The sequence below is a fragment of the Hermetia illucens genome, chromosome 2 (assembly GCF_905115235.1).
Source record: "Hermetia illucens chromosome 2, iHerIll2.2.curated.20191125, whole genome shotgun sequence".
Classification (NCBI taxonomy): domain Eukaryota; kingdom Metazoa; phylum Arthropoda; class Insecta; order Diptera; family Stratiomyidae; genus Hermetia; species Hermetia illucens.
Window position 1 is genome coordinate 63,624,369 of NC_051850.1, and position 23,598 is coordinate 63,647,966.

General features: G+C 43.5%; 2 protein-coding genes across 2 annotated transcripts; one reads left to right on the top strand and one right to left on the bottom strand.

Annotated features, from left to right (window-relative positions):
• Window positions 1-7,384: 7,384 nt before the first annotated feature.
• Window positions 7,385-22,619, top strand: LOC119649998 (39S ribosomal protein L20, mitochondrial). Its single transcript, XM_038052460.1, is given in 5 exon segments — window positions 7,385-7,612; window positions 7,653-7,798; window positions 7,859-7,882; window positions 7,884-7,957; window positions 22,389-22,619. Coding segments are annotated over 5 exon segments (477 nt in total). The 5' UTR covers window positions 7,385-7,536; the 3' UTR covers window positions 22,546-22,619.
• Window positions 22,589-23,393, bottom strand: LOC119649997 (10 kDa heat shock protein, mitochondrial). Its single transcript, XM_038052458.1, has 3 exons — window positions 23,193-23,393; window positions 22,885-23,046; window positions 22,589-22,824 (listed from the first exon to the last, which is right to left on the bottom strand). The coding sequence occupies exons 1-3, from the start codon at window positions 23,376-23,378 to the stop codon at window positions 22,684-22,686; spliced, it is 489 nt and encodes a 162-aa protein (XP_037908386.1). The 5' UTR covers window positions 23,379-23,393; the 3' UTR covers window positions 22,589-22,683.
• Between the last annotated feature and the right edge of the window lie 205 nt (window positions 23,394-23,598).

A 23,598-nucleotide genomic window follows, 5' to 3' on the forward strand; every position in this document is an offset into this window, starting at 1 on the left:
AAATAACAGAGAACCAAGCCGGGTTCAAAAACTGAGGAATTACTAACACAATATACAACATCGCCCACTCTACATTGCATTTGCGGATCTAAAGAAGGCGTTTGGATACGTGCACAGAAATTCTTCTGGTAAGCTTTGCGGTAGCATCTAGTTTAAGAAGAACTCGTGTGCTGGATTAAATTGCTCTACCACGATCTGAAAAGTGTTCCAAATGTGGCAGGAATATCAAAACCGCTTCGCACCTCTGTCGGTGGTCATCAAAGAAGCACCCTCTCAACATTTCTCTTTGATGATGTTTTTTGTCTCATAGCAAAGCTGATTTCAACCAACTTGCCCAGAAGTGGAATGATCGCCTCATGCAACACGGTCAATGAAACAGCCACTATCACTATCAGCCAATGATGAACTGCTTTATGAAATTGCTTCAGACATCCGCACAACTTTTTAGAAGTGGCGTTCTTTGTGTTCGAACGTCTCAAATCCAAAATCTACGGTAGTGTCCCTCGTCCACCCGCAGTTTATGGTTCTGAGTGTTGGCCGACTATAAAAGGCAATGAACGGCGGTGATGGAGACCAAGATCATATCCGAAATGAGGACATCCATGATCGATATAAGGTTGCACCGATCAATTACGAGAGTGGCGTCTTGATGGTGTGGAAATGTAATTCACGCTAACGAATCCCTTTGACAAGATTGGTCTGAACTTCACGGTCTATGAAACACAAACGGTAAAGAAGAGGAAGATATTTGATACAAAAAGCAGCTCCATCTTCATTCGAATTACAGAATCACTACCATATTGAACATTGGTTATAAAAGTGACACATAGACCTGCAACATGTTCTCCCTCCAAGCACAATGCAAATTCATGGACATCCAATTAACTGGCAACATCACTAGGTTCTTACATCAGAAAAAGTAGAAATCGTTTCGTGGAGGTTCTCATCGCGTTTGTAGAATGCTAATGCTTTTAACCAAGATTGCAAACCGTAATATAGGCAATAAAGCACCATAACCTCTTCCCACAATATATCAAATTTTATAGATAGTTGTGGAGATAAGCAGCGTCGAATGCAACATGCTATGTTGCTATGCTGTTTAGAAATCATGTTACAGATCTATGGGCTTCTTAAGATTGCATTTTACTCTCCTTGGTGACTTTCCAATCGATTGAAGGAAGCGTTGGCCTTAACTGCTGTCAAGCCTGCAGATAGAAACTGAGGACAACTCTGTAGATTTTGAATACCAATTTCAAATATCTCAAATTCTGCTCTTTGAACTAAATTCACTTCAAAAAGTGGCATTTTTTAATTAGACGCATTTGTATGTCCGCTGCTATGTAAACAAATTGACAGCCGTGCTTGCTGTTCGTCGCCATTCCGTCCAATTCTTTTGCACAACTGAAAAACGTCAAACTTGTCCAGTCCCTTTCGCTGGAACTCTCGTTATCGTTGGTGAGAACACTAACATATTCTAATCCCAACAAAAAGTTCAATCTACATCTTATACCCTTTCCATTGTTTCGAAGGTTGGAACATACCTTTTACTAAAAATAAGTAAATTGATGCCGATACAGCAGCACACAGAAGGAGCACTGTAGAACGGAATAATTAAAGCCTCAAAATATCGACGAATCCCTCCCTACAAATGCGTCACAACACACATAACATCCAAATCGGTACATATGCTTCTTGAATTCTTGCGACATGGGTCATTTGTCCACTCCATTTCCCATTGCACTTTCTTAGTATTCACTTAATGCCGTTAGCCAGGATCCTGCCTACCGGCACCCGGCTCATATTTCATTCGAAAAATTAGTCAATTATTCTAATTGGGTGCGGCTCCGCTTTGCAACAACGCACAATGCAATTATTTACACTTGGACTGAGTCTTGCGCACCAAATCAATTCTGCATTTCAACCGAGCCAAGCGGTTCCTGCAAAGCGCCCGGATCAGCCCAAAACAATCATTTACCTGGAATAGGAAGAACGTTGACGTTTCGAAAGCCTTTCTTCCGACGACGGATTTACGTCAAACGTAGATCGCTTTTTTCCTCTAGGCATTGCGCCGTGCACCAAGTCCTTCTTCGCACAATCGAGACAGAGGCAGGCAGGCTCGCAGTTTATACCCAAATCACTCCAATTGGGTTTGCTTGCGGTACTTGGACGCTTACAGCAGGGAAATTTAGGATTGCAAAACCTGAAATCAAAGCAAACATAAGAAAATATCAACGAATTTACATAGTGGAACGGGGTTTCAAGTTGTTTTTTTTTTACTACTCGACCCCAGCTTCACTTTCTTGGTGGAGGTTATGTGACTGGGTAGAGTTCTTTCACCATTGGTAAATTGCTTGAATTAAATGTGGGATTTTCACGGCAGTTCGCCGGTCCAATCACGGCGGAGCTTACCAGAAAAAGAACTTGGATATTAGACCTATGTCTAAACATAAAACTAGACTAGGTAGAGAGGGATCAAGTTAACAAATTCCCGAATTAAATTCGCCTCCGACCGTGCTTGTGCACCTCACTCGTCAATTGAAAAATCAACTTGACAGAAGACTGAATGTCAACAAAGTCGAATTGAACGGTACGAACCCTGTTAGGAAGATGCCAATTGGATTTCCAGGTGCATATTAGGCGTGAATAGCGGGTCTTGGAAAATAACGGTTTGAGCTGAATCAGAGTTTTTGTATTTGAACGAAATTCGTTACCTTAAGGAATCACACGGGGCGGTTGTTACATTTATGCGTATAAAGTGGACCAATTGAGTATTAATCGGTATTGCGACTGCACTGCTTTGTGTTAAATCATGCTGTTGCGAAGTAGCAACGCGGAACTCACTAGCTTTTTGTATGTTGCATCATTTAAAAGGAATATTAGCTCCTTTGTTACGCAATTATAACTATTCCTTCGTTCTCCAACGAAATTTTCAATGTCTAGTTCCGTCCGGTGCAAGCAAGGCAATTGTAGAGCGGGACAGGTTATCTCTCATGCTTTTTGACTCCCCTGTAGACAATCAACTTTATTGTTTGAATTATTTCAAATCCCTAAAACAATGTTAGTTGCAGTAATTCCTATTGTGATAACCTCTGGAATATGTATTCAAGTGATTTTTTTACTTGCGCTGGTCACATTTCATAAAGCCATAGGGCATGAAGATTCTTCTCTGAAAAGGACCACGCTAAGGTTTTCTTATATAAACAAGTAGGACCGTTACATATGAAATACAAAACCATCTTCAATATTTCACATTGACTGCAGACATTTGAGCCAAACACCGTGATTTCTCCTGGAGATTCAGTATCCCGCTAGAACTTAGAAGATGAGAAGGCACCTTCAGAAAGATGTGAGTTGGCTAATATAAGGTCAAATTATTCCATTCACATCGAGCGACATCACGATTAGAACCGGTCCTGGCGAAACCATTATATAGGCGTCCTGTAATCGGTAATCGACATTCCGATCACTTCATTCTGTTGGTTTAGTTTAAACAGTACCTGTTGGGAGTTCTGTACCAGCTGCCTTGATGCGGTACCCCCGATTAAGCTGTTAATATCCCACTTGACTGTCAGGACAGATTAGAATAATACTATCTCACCAGTTTTACCGTGGACATTTTTCTTTGCATGTTTCTAAAGTTTGGTTCAATCGGATATGTAGGCTGTATAATATGTTATATCCTAGTTGCCGTTTGAAATCTTTGGCGAGCAATCATTGCAAGTTTAATTTTTTTTTTTTTGTAATTTCAAGTTGATGGGGATTGATACATTTCAACGTATTTTCTCAGGTTCAACACTTTACACTTGCATGAGCATATCCTTTGTTTCTTCTTTTCTAGGGATGGATCTTATAAAGACACTGCTGTATCGGGTTGTAATAGTGTATGAATTTCTCAACCACTAAAACCACCCGCACTTCGTCCATATCCGGAACCACTGTGAAGTCTCTGACCACCAACACGAGTAATTCACGTGTCCATCGCGCTTCTCATTTATCGTGGTTATTGCTGCGTTCCCTGTACTCCAAGTTGCTTCCCACTTAGCATCTCTTTTACTGGAATAAGAGGGGGGGCGCGTCATCCCTCTTTCATCCTCAAACTTCGGCCAATGGAAACTGACATAACGGTTCCTCAGATGTAGCTACACATTCGGGACAGTCAGGGGAGTCATTCATTTCGAAGCGATACACGTACTTCCTGTATCCACCGTGTCCCGTAAGGAAATATGTTAGGTGATAATTCAAATCTCTGTTCTGTTTCCGCTCAACTCATCTCTCAATACATGGGATAGGTCCACCATTGCTGCTACCTCCTGAAATGACTTCTCACATGTCCGTAGTCATATCGACCGGATTCACCCTCCTTCTCCCATACACTAACTCACCCCATACTATCCACTATGCGTTGCACACCATCAGCGCTATTGGCTGGTATGCCGAACTCACCCTTCCCCAATTCACCGCGTTGTCCAGTGCTCCCGTCCAGACAGAGCCTGCGTATAACAAGATGGATTTCACCACCGCAACTGGCGACTATATTTTGGCTCCCCAATATCAGGCACCATCCTTGCTAAAGATGAATTAACCTTTTTCATGCACTGTCCAAGTGCCTCTCGGAGCTCAACTTGGCATTGACCATCACCTCCAGGTATCAAATAATCCATTTTGAAACGAGCTCGTGAATACCAACCCAGATTTTGATAGTATTGTTTTCCCTGCAAATGATAATAAGGCTTCGATTTTCTTGTCTGCCAGGTCCAGTTTAACCATTCGTAATCATACTTCGATGGGATGAATGGTTTTACTTCCATAAAGCTGCACGTCCTCTGTGCTTCGCAACTACCACCACCGTCAGGTCATCTGTAAAACCAATCAAGGTTGACTCTCTTGGTACACGAAAACCAAGCACTCCATCGAACATTATGTTCAATAGCAGTCCTAATACGTAGACTTGGGGGACATCTGCTGTCACAACATGGGGTCATCCGTGTCACACCAAACAAGCCTCTTCGAAAGGTAACTCTCGATTTTTCGAAAACGTTCCAGGAAACAATGAAGAGCAAATGCAGCAATGATCACAACTCCGCATAATGCTCCACAGTGATCCGGAGGGTGTCAATGTGGGCGGAACAATACGATTCAGATAAAAAACCAGCCTGTTGTCTGTTGATCAAGAAAATTTCCTGTCCTTTATGTTTAGCGATCCGCAGCCATGGTTCCACAGTCAGCTAGGTCTTGTAACATCCTTTTGAGACTATAAAACTTAACCCGCGCTACAGCTAAGGGGGTTTTTGATGGCGGCCCAGTGCTGATTAATGTTCTCGGGCGGGTTGTTTACGATCCGTGTCATTTGAGGAGTTGGGCTGCGGTTGCGGTCTGTATTGAGTTTGGAGGCCTGTCGTCCTGTTTCTCGGCGAGCGGGGGCAGCTGTGACACGCAAGCGGAGGTTAGCGACAGTTAGATAATGGTCTCTTTTCGAGGCCGATGTCAGAACCTCTTTTTCTTACGTAAAGTCAGAAGATAACTCCTAAATCTACTGCTCATCTTGATATGGTTGACATGATTAGATGACCTTTTCAGGTCAGTGAAACTAAATGATTTTATGCTTTTCATAGCTAACCTTCACATTCAGAACACCTATCACGATCCAATGTCACTTTAAAAGCCTCTCATGAGGCTGCGTTGTAATTGCTTATAGAAAACATCCTTCTCTTACTATGTAAGAAAATCTTCGCTGGTACGTAGCACTGAACAATTGAGATGCTCCTTAGCCCGGACAGAAATCTTACAGTCAAGATCTTGTCATTTACCGACTCCTAGATCACCGTGCGTACATTTCGGTAGCCATCATCAACAGATTTGTGTCTACTACTATTTGCCGTTTCGAAGTATAAACAAGCGGTGCCGCAAGGGAATTTTTATTACCTCTATTTGGTATTATTAAGAATAGATATAAACGGGCATTATCCATGGCTGTATTAAATCTGTTTTCTTGATCTTATTTTTTCGATGTAATTGCTTCTGTAGGAACAAGTGCAGTTTATTACGCTGTACCCCTTTAACCACCCTTATCTGCTAGTCTCTTTTTCTACCGCGTGTTACTAATTCAGCTTCCTTCAAGTGTTCTCTGACTCGAGTTAAAATGTCAAACGGGGAAACCTTACAAATATCCTGCAAATTCAACCTATTTCGCTCTATTTCTTCGGATCTTTTCCAGTGCCCAATAGGAATTGTAACGAATGCTGCCTACTCGATCCTCACATCTCAATGCATTTTTTTGCACATAACGTGTTGTACTCAAGTATATCACGCTTGTTTCGGATTAAGGTTTCAAGTGGTGCTGGTCTATTTCTTTTTGTTTTTCCTTAATAAACTATAAATCAACGTTGGCCGGTTCTCTTATTTTCGTAGCGGTCATTGCAAACAAGTCGAATATAACACATAATTCTACAAAGATTTTTTACCAAAATTTGAACCTTTAGGCTCTAACCAAACCAACCTTGTTGATCTTCTTTTACTACGTTAAATCCGATAGCACCCCAGATCATTATGGAGCCTCTATGATACTGCCGCTTGCTTAAAATTATTTCCTTCTTCGGATACTGTGGAAATAATATCTTTAACCGTGCGGATCATCCAAATTAATTCATTCATCGAAAAATATGTTGCGTATCACTTTTTTTCATTGAATACGGCACTTGCAAAACGTGAGATAGTGGTCTTTGTGAAGAGCGGTTTCAGTTTTTGGCATTTCATGAACGGTGACTTCTTAATCACCCTCTGTATGTTGCGGACACTCTGCTGATTTCCCTCCCAGTAAGAGCTGAATTAGAGGTTCTTTCAAAATTCTGCTCTCCTGTCGTTGTGTTATGGCTGACTTTCTTTTCCCATAGTTCTCCGGACCCTCAATTAAATTCATCACTGCTTTTCGGCTTCTGTAAATATTTTGGGCAATATCTGCAGCACTTCATACTCCTGCCGTATTTCTAGAAAATAATTTCCCGAAGAATTCAACATTTTGTCCTGTCTCATATTTCCAAATATCAATATCTTTTTTCTACAAAGACTGTTCCTTCCTATAAAACACTGAATGTCTAATTTTAATTATTCCTCTTGAAGGTTGCATTCAAATTTTATTGAGAGAAATGTGTTATGTGCTGTCTTTTGATTGCACCCGAGAGTCATAAAAGTTTAATATTTGCGAAAACCTAATTATAGAACAACTTTATAGAACATCTTACTGGGCCAGCATCCCGAAGTTTAGGAAATAATGAGAAATTTTCAGGTGTGCTATCTTTTGTCGCGCACTGCATATTAGACGAAAATGGTTGATTTATTAGATAAATGCCCAATTTTCTAATTTCACAACCTCCTTCATATCCGGGCCACAGTCTGGCGCTGCTGGTAGCGCTGTCAAGTCAAACTTGTACACAAGACTGAATTGCAGGTTAGGACCGGCGCTGGTTTTTACTAGTGGGAAACGGAGGCCCGGGTGATAATTTCTCGTGATTAGCTTTCGTCCTTGATTCCATAAATAAAATGGTTTTCACATCGCTTGTCAACTATGTGAGAACACGAGGTCCTGATGAATTCTGGCGCAAGAGGAAGATTTCAAGTTGTCAGCGGTAAGGCTTGATAATTTATATAATCTCCAGATTTGGATGCATTGATACTGACAATCCCCTTTCAGCACTTCCGGGGTCGTAGGAGGAATTGTTATTCGATCGCGATCCGCAATGTTCACCGCGCTCTTGTATATGCAACTAAGGGTAGACGACTGAAGAAGCAGGACCTTTCGGCTGTAAGGATTTATATGGAATTCGTGTAATTACTGGATAATCTATTTGTCGATGCCTTTCAGCTGTGGAAAATCAGGACGCAGGCCCGCCTGCGAGCAGTACAACATTTCTCTAGAAAACTTCCAGGAAGGCTTGACACGAAGCAACATTCTGTTAAACAAGTAGGTATCGCGAAATAGCAATCAGGTCCGATTGCGGGATCCTTTTAGGATGATTTTGACGATAATTTGGTTAAGGGGGTGTTATAATCTACAATGATAATATTGAGAAATTCATGATTTTTCAACAATCTCCTTTTCTCTTTGGTTCCTCCCAATCATCCTAGTTTTTGTAAATATTGTTACGTACCTCCTTTGCGTAGATTTCCTTTGGCTACCGAGACTTCTGTACTCGGACCGGTTTACATAAAAACCTGGAACTTCCCTAAGCCCCCTTTTCTTGAAACCCCGAGACTTCCGTAATCAGAATCCAGACAGGCATTTCACAACACTCATTTGAATTATACACACTATTCCCGTGAATCCCTATCACTGGATTGCGTTGGGCTCGACAAAAGCCCGGTCTAAAACTTCAACGGAAACGATTATTTTCACCCTTAATTATACAAAATTATGTACAATTAATTATAGAACAACTCGTACAATTCGAGGTGTACTTATAACCGAGGCGGTTCTGTTCCAACTCAAGAGCTACACTTACTCCGAAGACGCACCTCCGGCCGTTTCTTTACCCCGCGGAATATTCCAGAAAGGCATGCGACTACTTTGCTAGAAAACTATTTTGCCCCTTTTTCAAGATTTTCTTATGACATTAAAGTCATCTGTTGTCATTCATCCTAACTAAATATTCGCCCTTCTGTTATACAATTTTGGTGTCCTGGCTACTAGTGTCATTATTACGATTTAAATTGACGTTTCACATACATGGCAACCAAAGTGATTTTTCCTCACAATATGTACCTTATTGCTCCACTGTATAGGTCCTGTGATTTTCTTCGGGCGAGAATCAAATTTCGGCTGAGATTCCGAGGTTCGGCAATGCCGAGGATGGGGCGAACTTCATAGCCCTATATTCGACTACGGAAATTCTAATAGAAAGTATTCATTTTCCGTATTTTGAGAGCATCGGAGCATGGAAATTCAAGCGCTTTTGGTCAAACTTTCCAATATCGGTTTTCTCGCCCATTTTCCCGCTTCTTACATAAAATTCTAATTCAGCCTTAGAGCTTCTTCGGATTATTTGTCTTCAGTTTTCACTGGGTATTTTTCCGACAAAGCTCATTTCTCTTCTGAATAAACAAACATTCCTCTTACTTTAATTTATGATAAGCGCTTGTGAGGGAATGCTGCCACCATCATTAATGGTGACTGCCTTTTACAAGCGCCATTTCATTATGTTGACGTCCTCGGCTAAGTTTCCAGAATGTCTAACTTTATCCTTCGTTCCTTTTAATTCATGGATATCCATTCCTCAACCATTGTTACGTACGCAACAACTATGGCCCCACGTTGGAATCAACTCTGTTGCGATGAGTTGTATTACTTTGGCACCAACACGGTCACCAAAGTTGTCAACCAACCAAACTCTCCTAACAGGTTTGCCAGTCGTGATCACTGACTGCGCCAGATAATATGAAGAACCGAACGACACGTGATGGAACTAATCCGAATGCTAGCAGTTCGACGAGATGAGGGCGGGGTTCTTGGTTCTCAAATATTATCTCCCTGTCAGAACACAGATTCCATCACGTGCCTTGACTCAGGAGTCAACAAAACTAAACCTACCCGGGGTAAACTACTCTAACAGAGAAGTGAAGTCTCGGGGCGGATTAATACCACCGAAGATTTCAATCTCAAAGGAACTAAATTGCCAACGCCAGGGAGAGGACTAAATCATAAAACAAAAACTTAACGCGCGCGGGATACATAGGGAAGGATTAGCTCTGAGCTGATTCTGGCATCTACGCGAAAAGTGGCCCCCGTCTTCCTTTCCTCATCATGGGCGTCCAGATGATATGGTGACCCTGCGGCGGCCCACGTCCACCTGAACGTAAAACCCTCTGCCGCTTCAAACATAATGAAGGGAACCCTGATAATCGGGAGGACCAGCGTTATCCCGAGAGAGGGCTAGAACAAAACAATTCAATTCATTTATTCCATGGAAGCAATAAAACTTATACATACGAGCTCGTCAATATTGTATTTACTCAATGCTCAATGCAAAGAAAATGTCGCAAGTAAAGAATCTAAAATGAAACAAGCCGGGAAACCGGAAGCTCGACGCTTCAGGTATAAATGGTTTTGTGTTTCCCTATGTGAGGAGCATAACGCAGTTCTCCATTGGCTGATAGCATTGACCCGAGATATTTAAATCGCTCAGTTCTGTCAATGCCAGAACTGGGCGATTTGAATATCCCGGGTCATAGTAGCATTGACCCGAGATATTTAAATCGCTCAGTTCTGTCAATGCCAGAACTGGGCGATTTGAATATCCCGGGTCAATGCTATCAGACAATGGAGAAGAGCGTTATGAAGTTGCTTCACCCATTAACGCAGTCTGGATGAAGTGGCATTCCACAACTGGTGTTCTTTGTGATCGCCGTATCATCAATTTACTGCAATGTCGTCGGTCTGCTACTCTCTATAGTTCTGAGTGTTGGCCGACTATAAAAGACAATGAACGGCGTCTTGTAGTAATGGAGACGAATATGTTGCATTGACCTGGTGGCGTGACACGTCCGAAATGAGAATATCCGCCGATCGTGGAAAAACTGCGAGTGAGGCCTTTTCGATACTGTGGTCACGTAATTTATTCTAACGAGCATTCACTTATCAATATTGGTCTGAACATCGAAGTCAATGATAAGCAACCAAAAAGCCGGCCGAAACAATGGTGGCTCGGTACGCTGGATGGGAATTTAAAGGCCTCGCGATTACATCCTGATGCATACATCCATAATAAAATCCATTTTGATGTATGCATGCATCGTCTGGTGGCCAAGACTGAACTTTGCTAGCAGCCGGAAGCTGCTAAAGCAGATTCAGAGACCTGAGTATTACTGGAGCAATGAGTACTACGCCGACTGCGGCACTTGAAGCTATCCTAAATTGATCCCGCATTCACTTGGAGGTGAAACGGAAAGCAGCCAATGACGCATATAGACTCGATACCACTGGGGCGTGGAAAAGCGGCCAATCCCACGGTCATGCTTCTCTCTGGAAATTCATTGACAAACATCCGGTAGCCCTGATGCCGACCGATCATATGGTTTCCAGATTCGTCTTTGAAAAGATATATACTGTCGTAATCACCGAAAGCGAAGTATGGTCGACACATGACCATGTGTCTTTTCAGATTACAGACTTAATAATCTTCACCGACGGGTCAGTCATGGAAGGTAGATCAGGCGTAGGCGTGTTCTCGGAGATTCCGATTGTAGAATTGGCCGACCCCTCGGAAAAATGACGACCATATTCCAGGTGGAGATATATTCCATTTCATTGGCAGCAGAAGAATGTCTACGACAAAAATTGAGGGGTCGCACCATTCGAATCTGTTCCGACAAACGGGCGGCATTATCAGCACTAAATTGCAACGACATATCAAGTCAGTTTTTGTGGCGTTGTCATCAGGTGCTGCTGAAACTTGGCCGACTGAACGAAACATTGCTGTTGGTAATGAGGAGGCTGACAGACTAGCTCGCCGAGGATCTGGGTCCACAATGGTGGGGCCAAAACCAGCTCTTGGAATCCGACCATCTACTGTCAAATCTACTCTGAAGGGTGAAATTGCAAGGATTCACGCAGCCTAATGGAAACTCTTACCGGCAGACGAAAATCCTTGTGAAAGAGCCTAGGGCCACTAGAGCGGCATTTTTGTTGTCCCTTAAGAAGTGGGACATGAAAACCCTAGTAAGGCTTTTAACGGGACACTGCTCCTTAAACTACCATATGGAAAAGATTGTGTCTGGATAGCTGAGTGGTTAGAGCACAAGGCTGTCGTACGGAAGGTCGCGGTTCAAATCTCGCTGGCGGCAGTGGGATTTGTATCGTGATTTGATGTCGGATACCAGTCGACTCAGCTGTGAATGAGTACCTGAGTCAAATCAGGGTAATAATCTCGGGCGAGCGTAATGCTGACCACATTGCCTCCTACAGTGCTTCGTAGTGTACCGTTACGGTCTGCTCTAACACACTTCAAGGCCCTGATCCAATATGGATTGTTGTGCCAACGATTATTATTATTATTATTATGGAAAAGATTGGGGTAGTGGTTTCGGCTATGTGCAGCCAATGTGAGGAGGAGGAGGAGACGCCCCCGCAAATGGAATTGCTTGAATGGAATTTTAATATTTCACTCGAATGTCAATTATACTCGATAATTATCACGTCAACATCTCATTTGTATGGCTTAGGATGCTGTTAATTCGCACGAAATTGATAAGTTTGAACTGCTATATTTTTGACACTAATAGTTTGATTTTCATGAAACTGTGTATGCATGAGGTTGTCCTCTACGTCGGTGTACACCTAGATGAACTTCAGAGGAGTTTTTCAGTCAATTTCTAAAAGTTAGTAATATACTATTAGTAAGTTTATTTGAGCAGATATCGGAATGGGATATATTTTGAGGTCTTTTTTTTTTTTTTTTTTTTGGAGTAGGGTAGGTGAATGCGTTTACGCACAGAGTGTTGGACTCCCGCAAAAGCACGCTGGCGGACTACCAACTAAACACCTCCCTGTCATCAGAGAACTAGCCTGGAACCGTTTGACACATTACTTCGGGCTAGCCCTCCCGCTCTCCCGGCTTTGGGAGCCTTCAAGTCAGGGAATTCCTTTCACCAACGGGAGGGGAGGGGAGGAAGGGAGTTGTTAGTTCAGGGAACCCCTTACCGTCCGATCCCTCTGCCGGTCGAGTTCAATCTTCTTCGTAGTAAGAAGAGCCCGAACATAATGCGCAATACGATTCCAGCTGCCAGCGCTCTTCAGCATCTCTCTGACAATGTTGTCTGGAGAGAGTTCCCCTGTGTCTGCATAAAGCTGCTGGCGGAGGCCATCCCACCTCTCGCAAGAGAAAAAGGTGTGTTTCAGCGTCATCCGGCACTCTATTGCAGAAACACAATCAGGAGATCGCGCCTTCCCAACCCTGTGCAGGTAAGACTGAAAACCTCCATGCCCACTTAGAAGTTGGGTAAGGAAGTAATCACTCTCACCGTGCTTTCTGTTCAACCATGGGTCTAATTTGTCGATGAGCCGCGCAGTCCACTTGCCCCTTGGCTCATTTTGCCAAGAAACTTGCCACTCGTTAAGGGTGCGTTGACGTTCTTCACGGGCAACCACTTCTCTTAAGTTTTCGCCCTTACGGCGATAGATAGCTTTGCGCTCCTTGGCAAGGAGGGCAACGGGGATCACTCCCGCAATTACCATCACAGCCGGTTCGGAGACAGTGCGATAAGCAGACGCCACTCGCAAAGCTCCCCGCCTCTGCACTTGAGCTAGGCGTTTACGATGCACCTCCTTGTCAAGGGCATCAGCCCATACCTCCGCACCATAGAGAAGGACGGATTGCGTTGCTCCCATGAGGAGACGTCTCCTAGTTGATATAGGGCCGCCCACATTCGCCATTAGCCGACTCAAGGCCGCGACTCCTGCTGCAGCCCTGTCCGCGGCTGCTTTGATTTGCTCGAAGAAGCTCATCTTCGAGTCGAGCATTAAACCAAGGTATTTAACCGCTGGTTTTGACTCTATAGTCAACTCGCCGATCGATATGGGACGCAAGGTCGGGATTCTCCTTCTGGTCAGGATGACTACTTCGGTTTTCTCCAGCGCAAGGTTGAAACCGTGAGCAGTCATCCATCCGCTTACCGTCGCATCAATATGCCAAGTCTGCTTTGCGCCTGTTCAACAGTGCGTCCGGCAACAAGTGCCGCAACGTCGTCTGCATAACCGACCAGGCGCGACTCTTCAGGCATATCGAGTCTCAGCAGACTATCGTAGGAAGCGTTCCAGAGGTCCGGCCCTAGGATGGATCCCTGCGCTACTCCCGACGTGATTTCCATCCTCCTCTGGCCCTCTAGCGTCTCATAGAACAGGGAGCGGTCTTTCAGATAATCCCTCAATATCCGCAAGAGATAGCTTGGCACGTGAAAGGAGTTCTCTAGTGTGCCCAGCATATCTGTCCATCTTACGGAATTGAAGGCATTTCTGACGTCAAGCGTTATGAGGAGCACTATCCGTCGAGATCGGCGGCTGTGCGCCCCGGCTCGATTAAACGCATCTACGACCTCCATAACAGCATCCACTGTAGATTTCCCTGTTCTAAACCCGAACTGCCTTGCGGATAAGTCCCCGGCAGCACGGATCGCTTCAGCGAGTCTACCCCTGATGAGCTTCTCGAGCACTTTTCCGGCCGTGTCAAGCATACACAGCGGTCGGTATGCAGACGGGAGCTCCGGATCTCCTTTACCCTTACGGATTAACGCGAGTCTGGCCACTTTCCAGCGAGAAGGAAAAATGCCCTCCTTCAAGCACGCGTTGAACGCTTCGAGCAGCAATTCTGGCCGTTGGCGGAACACCAGTTTGTAAACTTCCGCCGGGATGCCATCAGAGCCTGGCGCCTTCCTGTTTTTCATAGTGAGAACCGCTTCTTCGAGTTCTCCCATTGTGAAAAGGGGGCAATCCACGAGGCTTTCCGCGCTGTTTACATCAACCCGTACAGGGTGTCTGGGGAACAATGCCCGCACAATGCGGTCCATCTGGTCGGTGCTCAGTATGCAGGGCTTCCGCAGAGCCCCGATTTTCCGAGTGACAAGCTTATAGCCAAGTCCCCACGGGTCATCATTCACCTCATTAACGAGATTTTGCCAGCCGCGAGCTTTGCTTTTATTTATAGCGCTGCGGAGTCTCCTTTTTGCTGATCTATATTATGCCTTTATGGCACATGCCTCCTCGTTGGCGTACAAACGTTGTGCCAAACGGCGGAGCTTATGACACTCCTTCCGTAGGTCGGCAATTTCCGCCGTCCACCAGTACATAGAAGGCTTGTCGCGCCTGGGGCCCCTCCGGGGCATGGAAGCCTCACACGCCGTCGTTATCAGATTCATCACTGAATTTACGACGGTGTCAGCTGCGACACCACCACCCCCCGGAGTGCCCCCCAGTGCGGCCCTACCTGCTCCAAGAGCTTCGACGAACCTTCCGATGTTCACCTTCGCGACATTCCACACGCAGGGGGAACGTCGTGTTGGTGCTCGCCGGCAAGTAGCGTCAAACACTTCAAACGCAATGTACTGATGATCACTTGCCGAGAAGTCTTCTAGGACTCGCCACCCGTCCACCGATGATGCCAGAGATTCCGACGCAAAAGTGATGTCGGGAATGCTTCCTTCACAACCTGAGCGCCGAAACGTTGGCGTGGATCCGGTGTTTAAAATTACGAGTCCGGTTCTCGCCGCCATTTCCAGAATCCGTTTCCCTCTGGAGTCTGATTGAGGCATGCCCCATTCAAGAGCCCTGGCATTAAAATCACCGCCAACCAGGATTCGTCCCTCCGTGCTCGAAACGGCGTCCTCCAGAGCATCAAGCCGGCGTTGAAAGTCCGGAATCGACTCATTCGGCGTCAGGTAAACGCTAAAAAAACGTTATCCCTAAACACCGGATCCAGGCAAATCCGTCCCCCCGGCCTTCGGTAAGAACACGAAGTCGAACGTCGTCCCGAACCCAGATGGCAGCGGTGCCCGATAAGTCCAGATACCATGAGGACGGGTCCTTGTTTCGGTATTGCTCGCTAATCAGCACTAGATCAGCATTTACTTCCGCAGCGAACTGCGCTAGCAACTGGTGAGCGGTTGCACTCCGGTGCATGTTAATTTGCAAAATGCGGATCATGGCGTTCGCACCCTAGCCCTCTCCAATTCCGCCCTGAAGATCGGACACCGTCCCGAGCCCGCAGTATGTGCGACGCTTTCGCCAGACGCACCACGATCCCTGCAGAGAACACAACTCTCGCTTTCCTTGCAAGTCTTCGCTTGATGACCCGCTTGGCCGCATCTCCGGCATGCTGTCCTCCTGTCCGGACCCTTGCAAGCTGCTGACGTGTGTCCATAGTCCAGACACCTGCAGCACTTGGTGGGGACTATCCGCATTCGTACCCTGCATACTACCCATCCGATTTTGATTCTCCCGCTGTTAAGGAGTTTCCTCGCATATTGCTCGGGGACATCCACTACGGCAAGTTTTTGGCCTCGAGCATTTACAGAGGTAATAGCTACCCGGGCATTGGTTACCTCTGGGCATTCACGCTTTAGCGCCTCCTCTACTTCGACCTTTTCTGTGAGGCAGTCAAGATCCCGTATTTCCAGAGAGCACATGGGTTCTAGGCTGGAAACAAGGAAGGAATTTTAATATTTCACTCGAATGTCAATTATACTCGATAATTATCACGTCAACATCTCATTTGTATGGCTTAGGATGCTGTTAATTCGCACGAAATTGATAAGTTTGAACTGCTATATTTTTGACACTAATAGTTTGATTTTCATGAAACTGTGTATGCATGAGGTTGTCCTCTACGTCGGTGTACACCTAGGATGAACTTCAGAGGAGTTTTTCAGTCAATTTCTAAAAGTTAGTAATATACTATTAGTAAGTTTATTTGAGCAGATATCGGAATGGGATATATTTTGAGGTCTAGAGTTCATTAAGTGCACTTTCCTGATTTTTCGGATTTTTAGGTTGGGTAGTTTCCGAAAATAAGTCCTGTCTCACTTTAAGTGCGTACATTTTGACTCCATACTCACGCACTTTGCAATTCATACCAAAACTAATATCAGTTTTGGAAAGTACTAACGGAGACCTTTCATTTGGTACCCTACATGACTATATCCGGTGAAAATTTTTAATCCCCCCTTTGCAATGTGTGTAAACACAAAACCTTATTAAAATCGGTTTACTGTCTGTCTATCCGTCACACGCATTTTACTCGGAGACGGTTGTAGCAATTGACACCAAATTGCGTAGAAAGTTGTGGACTGTGAACACTCATTTCATTTTCAGTATAATTATAACAGCGGTTTCTCCTTCTTGGATTTTATTTCTTCTCTCACTTTTCCTGTTCAATTTCTATTATGGATTATGGGACCTATGGACTCGTATGTTTGGTGACTCTGCAACTACAAGCAAAATATAATATATTCTTTTCGTATGTTAAAATGTTTGACTGCGACAATTGTTCTTCTTTTGGATGGTTCGAAATTAAACCAATGATGCAACATGTGTTGGGACGTCCTATGTTAACCGGTATGCTTTATGTGCCCGATACAAATTGGAGCAATCGAAAGCGCTGTTCATTAGTAAATTTTTCAACTACCTGCCAGAACCAAATGATCACATGATATCCACTTCGGTACTTCGGTGTTCATTTGCCAACCATTTATAACGAATGCAGCTGTTCCGACAATCACAAGTTCTAGTTTCACCAGCTGGCATCGAAAACAGACACTAATCGCGAGTCTCAAATGAAAGGTTTCAATTAGTACTTTTCAAAACTGTTTCATATTTGATATTGGGTGAAATATAATATAAGGGAGTGGGGGCTCAAAATATGACCCCCAGAAAGTTCTCAGAACCTATCCAACCGAAAAATCAGAAAAAAATCACGGTGGTGCATCTCTACGAAATCTAGGCCTCAAAATATATCCGGTTCCGATATCTGGACAAATAAAGTTAATTATAGTATATTTCCACATTTTAGAAATTTACCCGGCAGCCCCCTTATGTTCATCCCAGAAGTACATAATTCGGCATGCGTGTAACGAAGAACATAATGCACAATTTGGTCAAGTTTGATGAAAATCCAATTATTATTAACAAAGTTATAGGGGGCGAAACTTTACAATTTTTTGTGAATTTTGTGCACTCTACAACTTGCATGACGTCATCATCACATATCAATTCATCATTACCACATCGAAATGAGTTCTTATGAATGGGGTCGCAAAGAATTATTTTGTTTTAGTTTTTTAGTCATTTGTATGTGAATATCAATTACTCCAACCAGGCATGTATATATTATATGCGTGCTAATGAACTTTGCCGGTAGTGCCTAATTCTGATAGATATAAGAAGTATTATAAATCGGAAATATTGGTACGATCAATTTATATACGTGCATATGTGTACAGTATTCGGAAATAGGCAGTTTGTTTGTTAGGGGGAGCGTAATATCTATGGCTGTAATATGTACGTATGTCTCGAGTTTGGAAAAATATGAAGGAATATGTTGGATTTGTAGCTATATACGGATAGAAAAATGTGCGTTGAAATTTCTTACATAAGATGAACACAAAACCTTTATACCCGAAGCGAGACTTGTTTATTTTTTTTCATTCACTGTAATGCTTTTGCCACCAGATTCTACGTTCTACAAAAGTTCTTCAGTTACACAGAACGTTAGTCCTAATGCAGCATCGGACCATGTGTCATTGTCACGGATCCACTTTCGAGATTGGTAGAATTCATTATCGAGAGATTCTAAATCACTTAAAGCTACTGGCAATCGCAATAACGCTCTATAAACGAGGAAAAATGTATCTAATAAATCTCACAGCCGCAACATAACCCCCCTTCTCTTCTTCCCCCAACTCAATTCCCCAGCTATTTTGCGCGGCAAAGCAGAGCAGGGCAGCCACCACGATAAATTTCCCTTCCATGGCCGAAACTTGACGACTCAAATTCGAATTTTAAATTTGAATATTCAAGCCTCGAAAGCCAGGAAAATTATATCGACGCAACATCATCCTTTATAATGCCTTCGTCCCTAATAATCTTGAGTATCCTTCCGTGCGTGGTTTTTTTGCGTCGAACTTTTTGGTTATCCTCAGTGTTTGAAATAAACGAGCAGATTATTTTTTTAATTAGGGATAACCCTAGGGTACTTAATCACAGATATTGATATTTTGGGAGCCAGGTGCTCCCTTCGTGCTTAATCTAAATTAAAAAAGTCTTGTCCACCGTTTTTACTTTTAACTAAGCAGATTGGGGCTCAAAAGCAAATACGCGGTGAAAGAAAGGGAAGAACCTGAAGGAGATAGCAAACGACGAAATGCTAGTATCCTTTAAAGTGAAAGCTCCGTTCCTAGAAAACCACCCACACCCAACGAAACATCCTAAACCTCTAACAATTCATGTAGTCACAAAATGGCCTCTTCAACTAAGTAAAGAACACTTTGAGAATCATCTTAGCACGTAGCATTGAAAGGAGAAAGAGAAGACGACAATGTTCACAAGCAGCAAAAACTGGGTTCCTCAAAACACCAATTGTAAAAGAATGGGAAGAGTAGGATCTACAATATCGATTGCCCGGAATGCGAACAGGTCTAAGTGAGACAAACAAAAAGACTTGTGGCTGCCAGGATCTGAAAACATCTAGGGTAATCAAGGGTTGCCTTACAAAAAGGTAGAGCAGCGAGCGAAATAAAATCGTCAATAGTCAAGCACATGGTAAACAGCAACCGCAACATCACCATGGATAACTACGAGATGCTGCACGTGGTACGAGGAACAGAGACATTGTACATTCCGTAAAGTTTAGAAATCTCCAGACTACCTGAGGGAAAAAGGATGAGTGCTGATCTTCAGCTTAATTTTAAAATAATTAACCGTAGTTTGACTTCCTTATCAAAATTACAATTGCCATGCAGTTGAATCTGTTCAAATGAGGTTACTCGATACCATAACTTTAAAAAGAATCTTTACTACTGTAGTTAACCTGTCGCTTTCTTTAACCTGTCAGCTCTACAATCTTGAAGATATTTGATTGATTCATGTCTAGCTTGATGGACAGCTCGATTAACTCCGAAATACAACACAGTGACAAATCAAATAATGTTCGTACCATTAATGTTTTGAGGCGCTATTTGCGGAGCTCTTTTGCTACTTCAACGTCCTCTTGCTCAGAATGATACGCTACTATAATCGTTTATCACTAGCCCCATCGAAATTGATAAGACTGACTAGGTTGCGCTATCACGCGTCTTCTTTAACCTGGCCCTGGATAAAGTGATTCGCGATGCAGATGTAAGTACGAGAGGCACCATCCTCTTCAACTCTACCCAACTACTGGCCTAGGCTGACGATATTGGCATTATCTCAAAAACAACCCGAGATGTACAGGCTACCCTTATCTAGATCGAGCAGACGGCACGAGATCTCGGTCTGCACCATAATGAGGGCAAGATGAAGGACATGGTGGCACCGTCAGCGCCAAAAACCAAAGAACGAACAACATCGAATCGTTTTGGTCAAACGGAAACAATAAAGACTTTTAAACCGTTGAAAATGTTTCCTATCTAGGGTCGAAAAGCACAACCGATAACAGCTATTACGATGAAATTCGCACATGAGGATGGACGATGCCATGGCCTACATAACGACGAAATCTACAAACGATACAATGACCGTCTTGTGGATAAAATCCGGTTCAATAGATTGCGGTGGGCGGGTCACCTAATCCGTATGAATGAGGTTGATCCAGCCCGGAAAGTTTATAAGGGCAATATCTATGGTAGAAAAAGAGGACGAAGCAGATCCTGGCTGAGATGGAGCGATGGCGTAGGTCAAAACGCCAGACAGCTTTTAAGGATATCGAATTGGTAGACCTTGCTGCAAAACCGGGATGTCTGGAGTTCCTTATTAAGGCAGGCCTAGATCGGATTCCAGTTGTTGCGCCGTTAATGATGATGACTAGCCCCATCTCCCTCCCCCAATCACAAAAATAGCTTTATTGTCTCATATTTAATTTTTAATATACAATAAGTAATTGGACTATTCTCCCTTTATTGCAAATTAGATTAAACTAAGTTTTGATGGGCTAGTGTGAGTAGTTACCTCCAAAAGAATATCGAGATTATACAGATTTTTATTTTATTTTCTCAATTAATTCACAATTCGGGTTATTGGCAGCCTCGACTGTGCTCATCACACTTGAATGATATGTAGGTGATGCAAAAGAAGATTCATAGAGTTAATTGAGAGGCACCGACAAGTTGGGGCTTTGCTTGGTTTTTCGAGGATAGACAAAGCTCTTCTCTAATGTTGTGTGCCCTCTCCAAATGATCCCTTAGCCGTTTTTTATGCTTTAAGAGTCCTGAAAGTACTATAGCCAGGGTTGTCAGAGTCTTGAAATCACACCCTGTGAGGAGGATTCTAGTTGCTTTTCATGAGTTGCACAATTCATCGTTTAGCTACTTAGGCAGTTGAATAATTGATTTTTCATAAGTAGAGACAGAAAAGAAACATCAGGGCGACACCTCTCCCACTTCTTGTTTTTAAGGTTTTGTGTAAAACAAAACCTTATTAAAAATCGATTCAATGTCTGTCTGTGTCTGTCACACGCGTTTTTCTCCAAAACGGCTAAACCGTTCCGAACGAAATTTGGTGGACAGATGGGAACTATGGAACTCCACGCATATAGCGAGTGGCATAAATTAAGGTGGAGTTTGAAGGCGGGCTCCCCATACATACAAAGGTTGGGGATTTTTTTCACCGGATATAGTCGTGTAGGATATCAAATGAAAGGTCTCGATCAGTACTTTCCGAAACTGGCATACGTTTTGGCGTGAATTGCAAAGTGCGTGATAAGGGGTCAAAATGTACGCACTTAAAGTGAGACAGGACTCATTTTCGGAAACTACCCAACCTAAAAATCCGAAAAACAGGAAAGTGCGCTTAGATGAAAGGCCTCAAAATATGTCCCATTCCAATATCTGCTCAAATAAACTTACTAATAGTATATTACCACTTTTTAGAAATTTACTGGAAAACCCCCCCTCATCCTAGGAAGGTTTCGTGATCAATTTGCCACTTCAGATGAGTCCCCGTGCAGACTCGGGTCTGATCGCCCTAATTAGGCTTTTGGAGCATTCGCCTACTGCATCACGACCGGCAAACCAAAGTGAATACAGCGTCTCCCAGTGCCACCTATGGAAGTTCTCCTCGACCACTTGGTTTTGGTTTGGCCGACAGGGTTGCTGCCCCGTCTTCCTCACCGCCACCTCTGAGCACCTGTGGTGCTGACAGCTGGAATTTCTCTAAATGTCGGCAAAGATTGCGGGAGTGGTGGATAAGTAAATTCAAGGGTTGAAATTTGCTCGAAGTAGTCCCGCCATCTGCGCGTCGCGCCACCTCTGTCGAAAAAGAAAATGTCTTTCTTGCGGTCTTGAAAAGGATATACTGATTTGCTCTCCGTCCCGAGTGTCCAGTTTATTGTAAAATTGTGTGGACGTCCGCGTAACACCTTACACTTTCTTCACTTCCCGGTTGGCATCGTCGTCATAAAGTCGCCAAAGTTTGTCGGAAACATCCTCATCCTAAAGCCAATATCCCGGTTGATGAACCGCTTACCACGGTGGGCAGGCCGCTTTGGGGATTGTTAGTTAAAGCTCAAGTTTTACATCACTGGTTTCTTTCGTTAACACCCGATGAAAGCAAGTGGTCCAGATTTACCATTGAATTCCAAATTAATTAAAGTTACTGAAGTAATTAAGATCACGCCTTAACAACGAAACACAATCTAATAAGCACTTTTTTAACGCAGGAAAATCTTATCGGACTTGGCCATCTGGGAGCCTCGAACATTCGAAGCGCTCGCGAAAATAGCACGAGAACGTGCGGCAATGGAGGGCTACGGAACCTTGCGAGAGCAGTCGGTCGTGAACAAAGTCTTCGGGATGCATTTGTTGCTAAAACCATAGAAGAATTGTATAGAGTGTAACGTAGAATTAAAGGACAAATAAATGATTTTCTAAAAACAAAAATTTATTCACTAAATATCCGGAACGAATAACAGATCAACTAAATCTTCATAGGAGACATATTAACACAAAATCTTCTTATTCAACCTTAGCCAAGATATCCGACTCCCTGTAGAGATGGTATTCCTTCTTGTCCTCTAGCTCGACCTTAGTGCCGCCGTACTCGGGCAATAGGACTCGGTCACCAACTTGCACGCCCAGCGCGACATGTTCTCCCTTCTGCAAACCGAGAGAAATTGATTAGAACGAACTGCGCAACATATTACATCAGAGACTCACATTATTACGAGATCCAGGACCGACGGCCACCACAGTTCCTTGCAGGACTTTTGCCTGTGCCTTTTCAGGAAGGACGATTCCTCCTTTCGTTGTGGTTACAGCTTCAGCCTTTTGAATTAGTACACGGTCCAACAATGGGATTAGTCGCCTTGCAACGTTTGCCTGGAAAACACGAGAAATATTCAGTCGCCGGTAACCTATACTTCATGGAAAAATCTCGAACGAAACTTGAACTTTGACTTGACGCAAAAACCGAAGGATTTATTCACGAAATTTACATCAAATCTCAGGATAGCGATGCTACTCACCATTTCTAATTGGATGAATTTATAATGGAATGAATATGCGAAAGATGTAAAATATGATACGGAACCAACCGACCGCACGTGCAAATCCCACCAACAGATTAGATGAAAGTCTGACAGCGATGTGTTCGCCCTGATATGAAATTTTTCCCGAGCACCCCAGTAGCCGAGGCTCAAACAAGACGGCATTGCCACTTGGGAGTAATAATTTATATTCACCACAGGGAATGGTGGTTTCGAAAGATATTAATTGTTTGACTAGTGAGAATCCAGAATCCAATTCCTTTTCTTATGTGCAATTCTAGTTGAACTGGTATAAATTGTAAATTATTTGGTTTGTGTTTATTTCCTTTTTATTAAAACGTACGGAGAAAGGAATATTATTCCATCGATCGTTTTCGAGAACAGA

What these genes read in the sequence shown, in the direction of transcription:
- LOC119649997 (XM_038052458.1), bottom strand. Translation starts at nt 23,378, where the DNA reads ATGCCGTCTTGTTTGAGCCTCGGCTACTGGGGTGCTCGGGAAAAATTT. An exon ending in AATTCATCCAATTAGAAATG is followed by an intron (nt 23,047 to 23,192) that starts GTGAGTAGCATC and finishes CGTGTTTTCCAG; the next exon opens with GCAAACGTTGCAAGGCGACT. An exon ending in GTCCTGGATCTCGTAATAAT is followed by an intron (nt 22,825 to 22,884) that starts GTGAGTCTCTGA and finishes CTCGGTTTGCAG; the next exon opens with AAGGGAGAACATGTCGCGCT.